This window comes from Phalangium opilio, unplaced genomic scaffold, assembly GCF_054372755.1.
Source record: "Phalangium opilio isolate 3A_F unplaced genomic scaffold, DU_Popi_V2 ptg000003l_1, whole genome shotgun sequence".
Taxonomy (NCBI): Eukaryota; Metazoa; Arthropoda; class Arachnida; order Opiliones; family Phalangiidae; genus Phalangium; species Phalangium opilio.
In genome coordinates this window covers 12,214,115-12,228,725 of record NW_028324145.1, presented here as the reverse complement: position 1 = coordinate 12,228,725, position 14,611 = coordinate 12,214,115, and the positions used below count along the sequence as shown (strand labels likewise).

Here is a 14,611-nt window from a genome sequence, read left to right as displayed (position 1 = left end):
CACGATATTAGCTGTAGCATAAGTTTATAAGAAGTGTTCCATAAGTATGACACTACCTTTACTTCGTCATGCTAGAGACTTACAGCTCGAGCTAGTTATAGCGAGAATTGAAGTCCTATTTAGTCTGTACTAAGCCTCACCAGGTGTCGCTTTATAAAAATCTATGACGTTTCACCTACGACACTTCATCACAAGCTCTCAGTGACCAGTGACAAACTTATGGTATGGATTATAGCTTATGAACTTATGCCTTAATGTATCCGTAAATAGAGGCATCAATAATTCGTTATGCGCCATTTAGGAGGTAATATAGTTTGATATTTTCAATTGTTAAAAGTGATTTTGAGAAACGTAGTCCACCTTGCCTCTAAACGAAACCAAAATATTTATGTAAGGGTTCAAAGCCCCTTTGATAACTATACTTGTTTTGAAATTTAAGTGTGGTAAAGTGAAATACTGTCTCGTCGTCGATTCGTGGATGGATAATAGGTTATTAGGCTTTGTAAAGTTGTAAGGAAAATAACAACCCAGATGTTTCATTTTATTTTAAATCCATTGTTCGTTGGGTGTCTGTCTGTCTGGCTTGTCTGTCTTATTTGACGTGTACGTTCCCTACGTGTTTAAGAATTGGCGGCACGCGGAAGAAGCCCAGATAGAATATTTCACCGTTTTTGCATGGTCCTATCTTCTCTACTCACGAATGAACGTTTAATACATAAATTACCCTACTATACCAACTAGTTTACTAGTGTAGTATTTCAAACAGAGTGTTCTATCCTACACTAATTCAGGGTTGCCAAAGATAAGAACAGAGAATTAATAAGTATTCTGTTAAAATTGAAATTAACAACATTTGGATCTAAAGTTATTTAATAAATTAAAATAATTAGAGAAACCTGAAATAATAATCTGGTTTAATTTTAATCCGCGCGTAACTTTTGTGTCAACGCTGATATAAATCTGTTAGCTTTCATACTCGCTGTAAATTGGAATTGAGATGAATTATAAGAAAAACAAAAGCTGTTCGTCTCCTCCTACACCTAAGAAGAGATGGTCATCTTCTCCTTAAGAAAGTGTGTTTTTGGAACAATTTTGCTCTCTCTAGAAGTTTAATCGTTTTTGAAAGGTTATCGTCGAGATTTTTACCTTCTTTTGTTATTATAAATAGAAGCCCACCAAGTTTAGAATAAAAGATAATAATTTTTACGCTTCTTTCTTAAGTTCTAACATTTTATTTTTATTTAAGCACGTTTCGTGACTACTGATACTGATACCTTACCGCCGCTCTAAATTGTCTAGGTGTAGTCTCTCTCTAGCTCCACGTAGATTTATTTATAAGATGACTCTGGGTGTAAGAAAAATTAAATAATAAGCAACGTTCTGTCATTTTGAAGGAAGGAGTATCACGCCAACCTTGGCTCGTGTTCTCTCTCTCTCTCTACTACAAATTTAAATTTATTCATAAAGAAAAAAAACTTATACTATAATTTCATTCATCAAAAAATTTGTTTTTTTATAAATTTTTCTTCCTTGATGGTAAAAACAAACGTTTTTTCTAAATAAAAGTGGATCAAGGTTTTCTTTGCCAAGTCTGGGACTGAGAATAGTGGGTTTTTAATTAGATAATTGTTAGAAGTATATTATACCCGAAGTAATTGTTAGAAGTATATTATACCCGAAGTAATTGTTAGAAGTATATATACCCGAAGTAATTGTTAGAAGTATATTATACCCGAAGTAATTGTTAGAAGTATATTATACCCGAAGTAATTGTTAGAAGTATATTATACCCGAAGTAATTGTTAGAAGTATATTATACCCGAAGTAATTGTTAGAAGTATATTATACCCGAAGTAATTATCAGAAGTTAATTAGGGATGAAGTAAAATTTTACGGCCAAAAGTTGGTAAACAATCAGGGGCATTCGACAAACGTGGTCTATAGAGCTACTTCAAGTATTTAACTTCTGTAAATTATTATTTATTAATTATATTTCGTTATTACATTAATTGCTAAGTAAAGTTCAGAGAACAAACTATAGAGTTTTGCAACGAAGGCAAGTTTCAGCTAGTTTATTTTATATTAGTGTAGTGTAACCTAATTTTAATTACTTTCTGGTCCACTAAACACAAATCGAAGCGGTGAAATTTTATCCGTTCTTATCGTTGTATTTGAATTATTTTAACTTTGGTTCTTTCTGATTCGAACGCGTATTGTCGTTCTTGTGTTTTTTTAAATTAACATTTCGTAAACTAAAATGTTGCTATTCCTGTTCTTGTTACAGGTTTCGGACAAACGAAACAGGCGCGTTCTCCGAGGAGCGCTCGGAAGACGACGCCATGTCCCCCGGAAATTTCCGGAAAGGAGGCAGAGACCCTCGCTTTCATCCCTAAAGAGAAATAACAACAACTATATTTACTGCCACAATAATAATAAAAATCAACAACCGAAAGAAAACAAGACAACAACAACACCATCGCAACATAACTACCTGACTAATACAAACTCGATTTACGTAACGTAAGCAATAAACCATCACTTATTTATTTCTCGGGGTATTTGTGCGTTAATTAAGGGTTTTCTTGTTAATTTGTCAGATATAACGAGAAAGCGGATAAGACATTTTCCAGCTCAAGCCTTCTTGTTAATCAAAAGAAATCTCGAGAATTTAAAAATCAAAATCATAACGCATCATTATTACTTCTATTATTTATCAAGAACGCCAAATCGAATAATTTCGACAAGTTTGGCGATTATCGTGACCTTTACTTCCAAGATTGTAGTATCTCGTTGAGTTTCTTCACTGGCCAATGGCTGGACCCACTTTTTCTTCGACGGAAGCTGTCGGTCGCGGCCACCGCGTTTTGTTTAACTTATTTCCAATTGACTGTGCCAAATGATTTCTCTTCGGTGGCGAGTCTTACTTGTTTGAATCAAAATTTTCCAGTCTTTAGTGCCAAATTCACCAATAATAATATGGGGTCCAAGAGAGAAAGCCCCACTAAACTTGATAGGGAGAGCCCTATAAAGATTAAAGGTAAGTTCATTTTGAACTATCAAAAGTGAAATCTGTAGGAATTTACTTAAAAAACCCGTTTGGATAGGTCAAGGGTGGGTTACAATATTTTGGCGCCAAAAAAGTGGCGCGTGGTTTTTAGTTTAAATAAAATTTTATGAATGTGAAATTCCAACAGCAGTGAATTCTTCCATGTTTGGCGCCAAAAAATATTGGCGCGTGAATTTAGTTTTCTTTATCAAATTAGGCTTAATGATTCGACAGTTTTAAAGAAATTTCTAGAACCATCAATAAAAGTTGTATTCGTTTTTCGGTCAGTTTCCAAACCTCTTATGCGTTGAAACAAACCAATAATCTCTTTCTGAAGATCTAAATTTTGCCCATTGCAAAACTTCTTCGATTACCAAAAATTGGAAATACATGTCCCTTGAATAAAGACGCGTTCCCACTTCGCTTTAAAGTATTTTTGACGTTGATCTTTGTTAAACAACAAACAAAGTTTCAAGTCAAGGATGCAATAATGCGATCGCAACTAGTATAACACTCGTCTGTCAGCGCAGGAAATAACTATCCATAGTGCTGATAAGGCCCATAGAAATCCCCCTCTGGAATGGTACACTATATAGACTGATAAGAAACGGTTTAAGTACCGAAATGTGAATTTCAAACTTCGTTTATCAGTTTTAAATCCTTCAAATTTTCCAAGAGACGTTTTTTTGGGGTTCAAAATTTTTAATTGAGAGCCTAGAAAAAAATGTTTGCGCAGTTTCGTAGTTTAAAGAAATAATTGTAAGATACACGAATTGTGTTGTAAAACAAGGACTCGTACGCTTTTCTAGCCAAGATGTCGAGTCCCAGCCATTTGTCCCCATCTCAGAGCGGATCAGAGTCGAAAGAAACGTTAAAGGCTAGTTTCAGCAGCCTTATGAAACATTTGGAGCCCTTTTCTCCGTCTTGCCGCGACGCAAGACCGGATGAGAAGTCAACTCCCTTGAAATCTCAGATTTTCTCCTCCAAGACTCAATTGTCATCATCCTCTCGCTTACCTTTAGAGAGTTTAACCAACAATGTCCCCATAATGGAAAGAGTTCGAACACCAGTTAGATCATGTCCCTCTGTCGGCAGGGATGATTATTGGGAACCATTTCGCTCCCATTATAATTACCTGATGGACGAAGGACTTATTGATACTTGTCGCGTAAGTTTCTTTTACTAATTTAAAGTTAAGTTTAATCGTTGTTGTTAATTGAGATAATTGTGAAATTTGTAGGAAGCGAATGATGAGCTGAGTTGGGAGGATGAAGGAGTGAGTCAAGCCTGCTATTGGTCCTTTACCGAGTTCATTCAGAAGTTTAACGAACTTCACGATGCTCTGCACAACCTACAATCTGACATCGTCTCCGCCTCGGAGTTGGAACCAAATAAAGAAAGTGCCGATATTAGAAAGGTATGTTTATTGTTTATCTGTTCTTCAAAAGGTTTCAGACAACGATCTCAAGTTTTGTTAAAATGTATTTAATATTTGTTATTATTTATTAAATTTCTAGAGTGTTTTCGAAAAACTGCAGTTAGTGGTCTTTGGATACAAATCTTTCAAAGAACAAGCTCAACAGTTGGGTCGTCGATATCCTGACATGAAAGATGAAATAAATCGACGCGTGAATCTCCTGGGGAATAAGTGGGAAGCGGTAGAGCAAGCTTTTAATCCCCATCAACCATCCATCCCCAAGGAAGAGGGAGTTTTTCAAGGTACGCGCGAAAATAATCCTAAATTTGCCTATATTTGCGCGATTTTCCCTTCAAATTTAAAGGGAAAAGGCTTAGCTACCGTTAGCAGAAAGCGCGGGACCACGTGGCATGCTCTTTTTTGAATTTCGCGCCAAAAAGTCGATACTAGCGCCATCTATCAGGTGTTAGGTACACTATGTTTAGAAAATATTGAAAAAATGCGATGCTAGCGCCATCTATTAGTGATAATATCGTTAATAGCTAACTTAATTCATCGATTAGAAATATTTTTATTTCAACCTCGTATAGTTTTAAATAAGTTTTACCGGGATAGTTAAAAATAATTTAATTACAATTTATTAATATTGATTAATTAAAATTGGATACTGTACGAAGGTAGCGCCATCTAGGTTAAGTCTAACTCACTTTTTTGCATTTTCTCTCCAGAGATCGCGCATGAGATGCGATGTTTGCGCCGTTGGCTTAAGGAACTTGAAAGTCGGCTTCACCCCTTAACAATCTGCCCCAGCTGGACTCTGGAGGAGTTGGAGGAAAAGTACAAAGAACAACAGGTAGGGAGTGCTACGATATTTATTTGCATGTTTGTTTGTTTGTTTATTTGTTTGTATTAGCGTGCGTTTGTTTATTTTGTTATTATTTTGGGGGCAAAAGTGTTTTGGGGCATTTGGGCGCGAAATTATGCTCTGGGACACGATTTGGGAACAATGTCTCAAGAGTATTTTTACCTACGTATCTTTAGGCCTATTGGGGACAATATTTTATAATTGGTTGAATTATTTTCTACCATATTTTGAACAAATCTAATTATAATCAATTTCGTAACTGGTTGCATCACGCAGTATAAAGGTACGGGAACTATTAAACCGCAATTACGGTGACAAATTAGTTCAATTTCGCAATAGAAAACTCCGGTATATAGTTTTCTAACACCGTAAAACGTTTACTGTCTAAAATACCGATGAAAATACGATTTTTTCGACATTATAGTTTTTTTGGGGGGGGGGGGACTTGGGAAATGGCTTAACGCGTTTTAAGTAACCTTGATCCCGACACAGAGAAATCTCGTTTTTATTTTATTATTATTATCCTTTTTATGAGTAAATTGCAGGGTTGATATTATTATTTTTTTATATATATCTCCGTATTTTATAAATATATTTTTGGTTGGCGCGTTAACGCCTGCCATTAAATATTTAATCGCTATTTAATGTAACGAGAGCTTTCAATGTCGAAGCGTGAATCGAGAATCGCTGGCGAAACGTACACGCAATTTTGGCATCCTTTATCGTTACGTACTTAGTTTGTACTTAGTTTCAACAATGACTCGCCTATATAATACTATTGCGAACAAGGCGCGCGCTTTTAAGTTTCGCCGACTGTAGCCTGTTTGCAGCCTTGACCAATTTTATTTTCTCCACTTTCTTCAACATTAATTTAATAACGAAAATTATTGGGTTCTATTCGGTAACCAAAATTATAATGCAATTTATCGCTCCGGAGATTCCGCTTTTTTTTCTTTCTTTTTGAAGAATTTGTAGTTTTTAGTAAGAATTTTGGGGAATTTCAAATCTTACACGAAACGCGTCTAGCACCAGACTATAGGTTCAAATTTTAGGGTTGAATGCGTAGATTTCAAGCTAGGAGGATTGATACCATTTACAATAGGAGGCCGGGTTATTTAGTGGTGCATTTTGTCCGCCAAGTAGTCTGGCCTCTCTAGGTGTAAATAGTATCACTTCTCCTAGTCTGAAAACTATGTACAAATTTTTCCAGACACAGAAAAACACTTAAAATAAGGAATTTTCGAATTTAAACCTCATATGCAACGTTAAATAAGGTACGATTAAGGTTTCTGATTTTCGCCTGCGCGTTAGGCCTCACTGCGAGGCTAATTATGACGTAATGTCGTACTTGGAGTGTGATTGGTTGGCGTAGAGTAATATATTAGATATTCAGGAGACATAATCTCATAACTTGAGTTTCGTTTTGACGCGTTCCAAATTCCATCGCGATGTTTTAAACATATTTAATTTAGAATCGAGGAAAGATTTGATTTTAAATATTATAATATTCAATTTTGATTCGGGAACAAACGTTAAGATAAGCCCGGGGATGTAAAACATTATAAGCCAAATGCCGCTATTCGTTATTGTTATACAACGTATATTGATCAAGTTGACATTAATTCTCGACATCTTTAATCAGATTATTAAATTCTAAGATAAAAAGGGGATATTTTGTGTATAATCAGGGATAGATAGACTTTTTTAAGACGGAATAAACAATGTTTGGCCTTTACTTCAGTCCGACTCATAGACGAGTATGTAGTCCCTTCCTTCAACACGTAACCAAAAAATTAAATTATCTTATTGGCTCACAAAAACTACGTATTGGTGACGTTGCTGACGGGGAGGGCCAAAAATACGTAATTCCTGTTTACCTCTGTGACTCTGTCGCCATGACTACGACCCCTCTTGCGTTGTACCATAGCCCACTCGATCACGCGCGTCACGACGCAAGCTGCTCGCGCTATAGCTATAGAGCGCGGATCGAGTGGGCTATGGTTGTACAGATAAGCGTCTTCACAGGGGTTCAAAATGGAGCCGTCTAAATGCGAGGGTCCAGGTAATTATTCGGGAATTGTTTTTAATAGCAATTAAGAAGGTTGTTAGTGAATTTGGTGCCGGTGTTTTGGATTTGGAATACATCTGTAAAGGTGAAAAGTGTTCGCTAATTCTTTCTTAAGCCAATAATTTCTACTATCCTCATGATTTTGTAAACGAATTTGATGAAGTTAACCAAGGCTTAGTGAATGGTCAGGAGATTTGTGAGCTTAGTGTTTGTTTAAAACCTGTTCGTGCTGTAATATATATGAAGACTTTTACTCAATTCTAACTCACTTTTAATTTTCTTGGGTCTTCCCCGTTTTTTTTCAGTTGCAAGCCCTATGTCTTATGTAACTTCCATTTTTAAACAATGTTATTTCAAAAATTACAATCCGAGCCCATTCCAACTTGGCAGACGAATGAGCAGACGACGGGCAGACGACGTTTACTTGACCCGGATATACATACAACGTCATAACGAAAATAAGACCCGCCTCTTCTTTCATACCCCTCCGTCACGGGTAAGGGGGTCGTGGACTAGGACGCGCACCCGAATAACCCTGTTACCCATTCCGTCTTAAAAAAGTCTATCTATCCCTGGTATAATATAAAATTTATCCGTTTTGTTCCAGACTAGGCCTAAATAGGATTAGAGATTAGCATAAATAATTTGATACAAGATGAAACTATTTTTTATTTTCAAGGATAGATTATAATTTATATTCCTATTGAACGCTCTACTTTCCCCTTTGCGTTATTATCAGACATTTCTGTTCGTTCTAGTTTTATAGTTAGATTATTAACGAGTGCCCATTTTGATATTTTCCGTGAGATGTCTAAAATCGTATCGTAATTAGGTTCCGCTCAATAAAACATCCCCTTTCGTTGTTATTATTATAAAGAAACATTACATGATTCGAAATAATGGAAGAAAAGGATGCGACCATTTCTTTTTTATTTTGACAGTAGAAAGTTTTATGTTTAAATGTTTGTTTATTCGAGCGTGGTTTTCCTTTAGGTATTGTTTGTTTTTACGGACTAAATGAGTCTGACAAGCTATCAAATAGAATTAAGCTATTTTTTCAATCTAGTTGAATGATTGAAGTAGGGGGTCCTGAAATTGGTCTGAGTATTTCGGTGTTATTTATTATTTTACTATTTTCACGAGTTGATTTCGTGATAGGTATACTAGATTTCACTTTTTTGAGGAAGATATTGTCTTAATTCGTGACCTTTATTCGACGATGATGATGCCCGTGAAGTAAATTATCATAATTAATTGCTTTACTAGCTCGCCAGCCCCAATATGGTACGTTGGTATATAGGAGAGTGGAATACGAAATTATAATAAAATTGTTTCGATCCGTTTCTTTCCTCGTTCGATCGATTTGTTTGAACACCTGTTTCTTTATTTTTAACTTTGTCTACCTGAACTACGATATTGAAAAATGCTTGGAGATATTGGGGAAATTAGTTTTTGTTAATTAGTTTTGTAGGGACAAGTGAATTAGTACTGACTTATTTTGTTTCAAATTATGGACTTTTGAGGGTGGATTATTCTTACTTGTTTGCTTCAAATTCTGATCGTTTCGGTGGGGTTTTCTTTTTTCATATTTAGAATTTACCAAAGCTAAGGGTAGGGGAAATACTTTACCCCATAGATATAATCAGGTTGTAGTCTGAAGAGTGTATGGGATCACCTTTCATTCACCCATATCTTACGATTTTCCCCCTGGTCCTGTTTATCACAATTTCGGGGTTTTTTTTGAACCCCACTTTATATTTTGGGGGCAGGGTTTACCATTCAAGGGTTCCCTTTCCCCGGAAAAGCAACAGCTGCGCATGCTCCAAACTTATTTTCATCGCTTTATGTTCGAAAGGACCAGACCGGCGGGCCAGGCGCCAGCTATGGGCTATAGTATTTCCAGGGAGTCAGGGACCAGGTTGTTGGAACGCGTAGTTTTTATACCCCAGACGGTATTACTGTAAAATTTTCCCGCGCAAATGTGAGAGTAAACAACTGCCATGTTTATTGCGATCTAATCGAAGCCTAGTGTTGGGTATGTCTTTTAAATAGCATGACGATAAAACTTTATTAATTATCTAAGTCTTCTACGAAACGGACTGGTGAACTTTGTCTTAAAATAATTTATTTTAGTGTAATGAAAATAGTGTAAATACTACCTTTATTTAGTAATGTTATCAGTTCAGTTCAAACTTTAGTCCCCCCTCTATTGACTGGCATCTCTAAGTTATTAAGTAATTAAAAACACGGTGTATCTTTTTTCCATTTAATTTTTTTCTTATTTTCAAAATTTATTTCTTAGCCTTTAGAAATTATTTTTCCCCAAAAATAAAAATGAGGTTGAAATCTTTTATACGTTATAGTTGAAAGGTCATTAGTTGAATCGCTATGGAAATATTTTATACTATTTTAGAGGAAGAGACACAAACAGCAGCGGCGTAGAGGTGATAATGGGAATTTTGACCCCAAAGGTTATTTAAACGTGGACGTTTTATAAGTCCCGAATTTTCCCGCTGAAACATCTTTCTTATTACTAATTCTTAACCCCTTCGTAAGCGATCTAAATAGTTACAAAAGCGAGAAAGAGAGAGAAAAATATTATTTAGGCAAGCCCCATAAAGGAAGGAGTTAGAATTATTATTTTTCGTTATGGCTTCTAAACTTCAGAGTTCTTGACCGCGGCTAATTGTAACGTCACGATTATTTCTTAACGCGGATATCTTCTTACACCGAAGTGTATCGTCTCTGATATTTCATCTCGAGAATACCTTATAGTCAAACCTATCTATAGATAAAAATGTTCGTAAGAATTAATGTGGTTTTTGAAGATTCGAAATGACATGGACCTCTTTTTTTAGTATTCTTAATTTTTCAAGAGCATAGTAATTGAACCGCGATTGAACTAAGATAAGGATTCGTCTCAATCGTGATAAAATTGTGGCTTTTCGGCCAAAACAATTAATAGTACACCCACATATATTCATTTTGAATATTTGCGTTTTTTTTTATTGCAACTTGCTTGATTTTGAGGTCAGTGTAACCGGATCTATATTGCAAATAGCCTGCGCCTGAGTTGATGACGCAAAGTGGACGTGGCTGCGTCTAATCTTTATTACTATTTTATTTTATTTTTTGTAGTGAGGTAATCGATATTTTTAGTACTGTTTAAAGGCAAGCACGAACTTGCTACGCGTTTATATCGAAACAGGTCCATCTCCAGAATCCGAACATTTAAATATATATTCATCTTGTCATTAGCGTATCTTAAATTTGATAGACGTTGAAATTGGAACGCTATTTTTATAATTTTTAGGCAAAGAAAAGCCCTTGGGCGTATTGATGATTGTCTATTATTTTTTTTTCTCAACTTATCCCCCGTAGTTTGATTAATTGCTTTTACAGAAGTTGATTAACCGTAAGAATCGTATCATTATCACGCGCGGACCTAATTTTTCACGATAGAATTTAATAATTTTGAGTTATTCGTGTTCGGACAATAGTGTAGAATTCCCAAAGGCGTAATATTAATAGCTATTCTTTATATTATATAGTTTTATGTCTTTGGGGCACTTGAAATTACTTTTCTATTTATTATTTATGAATTAGTGTTTTACGCGTTGTTAAATGAAGTGGGAGTCCACTTAATAATATGCCAGAAGCTATTTTATCTTTCGACCAAATTAGAAATAAAAAAAAAAACTCGCTTCTATAATAAGCAACTCTGGATTTATTATTATTATGGCATGAAACTGTAAAATGTTTTCTTCCTTTATGATTTTAAGATGTTGTTTAATATTACGAATATTTTTGCGTGCGTTCACGTTATCAATCTAAATTATCTTAGAACTAATAGTAGTTTAAATTATCTTTTAAGCCTTGGGGGGGGGTTTAAAAGGGTTAAACGATCCCATTTCGAAAATTATGGATGGCACTTTTTATGTTTTATCACTCATTGCAGATATGATTATTGACGTACTCAAATTTAACCCTAATCTCCCATGAATACACAATCATTATGATTAATCTTACCTCTTTTAAAATTGATCCACTTTGTTTTATTCTCTGGAAAATAATTTATGACAATCAAATTATCATTAATTTAAAATTAAGTGCCTTTTACGCTGTCAATGTATATATGACTCTAAATGATGTATAAAAAAAATTAAATAGGCATACAATTCATATTTAGAAGTTACGTAAAAATTCACGTTTATAGCCCATTATTTAGATACCTGTAAATATCAGGGGTTTTTTTTTAAGCTTTTAAACTAAAATAGCTTCCGTATTGGTTTGGTTTAAACGATGGTACAGAGGACCCTCATTCACATTTATTTTTTTATTTTTTTCAAGTTAACAATGTCACTCTAGACCATTATCAAAGCTAAACGTAACCATTTAAACCATAAAGATCAATCTAAGCTTTAAACTGATTCGTAGGACAGTAGGTACTTAACAACTTCTCTTATTTCTTTGCACCAATGACCGCGAGTGATTACGTACAACTTCGCAAGCCCGTTGAAACCGTAACCAAAAAATGTTGAAAACGCCCTCGCAAATGGCGTATGGGTCAGGTTTGGACTAAAACTCGACCCCTCTCTCTGGTTGGCGATTGAGCCTATACAAAGCCAAAACCGGAAGTAGAAAGTACTTAAGGGCCTCAACTGTTGTTTAAAAAAAGGGGGGAGAGGAAATGACCACTTTAGTCACGTGCTAAACTTGTCACAATGCGACGCCTATATAAAGTTGACTGAATATTTTTTTTTAAATTAAAAATCTAAACTACAGACTTTAATGTAGATGTTTTATCTTGAGAAATTGTACTTTGGGACCCTAGTTACTTGAGAAAATATAGACAGGTATCAAAAAGTAATTAAGGATAAAGATCTTTTGTGTAATGGCCCTTTACGTACACGGAGGAGGAAACCAAGAAGCTGATATTATCCTTAAAAAGGGTTTAAGATAACTAATCTCTAGGTAGTAGATACTAGAGTTTAGTTTATCGTTAACACGTTGCAATTTATTTTAAAATATTACATTTCGTGCGTATTTAAGACCTGCACTTGGGAGTTATAGTTATTAAGCCAAAGGGAACCACACCTACATTCATTTTCATGTCAGCTGAAGCCCAAAATATCACGCTGCCATTATTGGTGTACTTGTTACAATGTAAAATATGATTTTCTACACGATTCGTAGGGAGAGATACGTCAAAAATTGACTGGAAACCCCATTTAACGTGTATACATGATTATATCAACTTGGTTTGGTGGTGTTTAAAGGTGTTAAGGTGTTTTTTATTTCGCCCAGTAGTTCATTAAACAAATGGCAATCATATTTAGACAGGGCAGGTTTAGTTAGGGAGTAGTGTAACCGAAGCCAATAATTTGGAGTTCTGTTATGGACTTTTAGGGGGTTTACCCAAGAACTATCGTGAATAGACTAATCTATTAATTACAGAAGATAAGCAAACATGACAGGTCACCTTCTTGGGTTATTTCCCTCGGGCCAAGAAGAACCGCTAGAGGCAGCGCGAACTCAACCTCTCCCCTGTGTGTTGGTTTTTCTGCGAGTAAATAATGAAATGGTCTATTATTACCGCGTTATGGACTTCTGGTTTCGGGTTCTGGTAAAAACCGGTTAAAAATAACACCATTTCATATATATATATTGGGAGATCCGAGACGCGGGGGAATTGGTACCCAACGGGCGTGGTGGACCAAAAAAAAACCGCGTCAAGGGACTCGGTTTGCTCTGCCGTAATCAAACATACACGGAGTCATAAGTTAGGCTTCATTTAACATACTAGTACTTACACAGACCTTACGTAACTGTGCATGGAAATAGAAGTCCGTGACTTTTCTCGGTTGTTCGACATTAGGACGTCGATACGAATATTTAAAAGTAACACTGTACCATTAGAATAACCTACGAAACAGCTAAAATAGACCTGAGTTAAATTACAAGGCTCCCCCGCCTTTATCCCTGTTGTAATCTTACGACGTGAAAGTAGACCGACCTTCGACTGATATAGGTGAATATAATTGGAAGCGCAACAGCCGAGCACGCGTTACGCGTTTTCAGGGTTTTAGAATACCCCGTAACGATCTTACTTGGGTACTTTAATAATGTGTGAGTAATTATACTTCCCGCCTTCGCAAATACTGAAAAGACACATTGTGTTACGAATCGACCGGCGCAAATCATCGACCGATCAGTGTCTCTAGTAACTTATAAACAAAAGAAGCCCCAAATCATGGGCACACGAGTTAAAGATTCTCAATGGGGTATTGATTGTTGATACACAACTAATTCTGGGTTGCCTGGAATACCTGGAAAATTCATTGAATTTGAAAAGAAAATCTGCATGGGGGTAACCTTGTAAATAATTTTTTAAAGTAGTTGATTCAATATTATAATAACAACGTAAAAAGTTGAAAGCATAAATGTTCTCGCTTTGGTGGAAACTCAATCCACTTTAAAAGTAAGATTAATGATAGTTAGGCACGCGATTAAATATGTGTTTGACAATAGTGGTAGTGGTATTACGGTATTGTCATTATAACAGCAGGGACATTGGGGAGGAGTTCTTCTTATGACGACATTAATGCGTGTGTGTGTTGGCAGTATTGACCCATTGCGAAATGTTTCGTTTCAAAATGAACCCAAGTGAATATGGAACCTAGGCTAGCTTGAATTGGACGCTGTACGTCACGTTCGAAGCTATAGTTGTGGGACAATAAACCCTTTTTTTTACTTCAGTGTATTGTTTCGTTCAAGGGCACGCGAGGAAGGTTTGGTTAGGCGTATGAATACATTGTGATTAAAGTAGTGTTAGGTTTCAAACTGGGGTAATGTCAATAAAAGAAACGAGTCACGGAATAAAAAACTAAGTCGTAATTAAGTGAAATTAATGAGATATTTAAACTGTATTCCCACAAATTATACATTAAGTTCTCTGATTAAAATGATTTAAATCTGGTTCGGAATATTATTAGTGTACGCGAAATCCAGGTTACCTTGTTGTATACTACTTATCTCCAGACAATACTATTTATTACGACTCTCGCGAATTATAATTCGAAGTTCCCACGTAATTTTGGCCCAGGTATTTCCGCGTTATTCAAATTTCATCTCTGAACGTAATAGCATCTCATTTTGGGCCATGTATTCGGAGATTATAGATGATGGAAGGTATATTTGTAGATGAATAATCCG

The 14,611-nt window shown here is 35.6% G+C and overlaps 1 protein-coding gene across 1 annotated transcript in view; it reads left to right on the top strand.

Moving 5' to 3' along the window:
* klar (klarsicht) overlaps positions 1-14,611 on the top strand; it is a 106,170-nt gene that overhangs the window by 41,112 nt on the left and 50,447 nt on the right. The window contains exons 2-7 of the mRNA XM_089840972.1: positions 2,285-2,520; positions 2,598-3,037; positions 3,856-4,214; positions 4,287-4,463; positions 4,564-4,765; positions 5,192-5,316. Of these exons, the coding sequence (XP_089697098.1) occupies positions 2,977-3,037; positions 3,856-4,214; positions 4,287-4,463; positions 4,564-4,765; positions 5,192-5,316 (924 nt within the window). The 5' untranslated portion in view covers positions 2,285-2,520; positions 2,598-2,976. The remainder of the gene's footprint in view (positions 1-2,284; positions 2,521-2,597; positions 3,038-3,855; positions 4,215-4,286; positions 4,464-4,563; positions 4,766-5,191; positions 5,317-14,611) is intronic.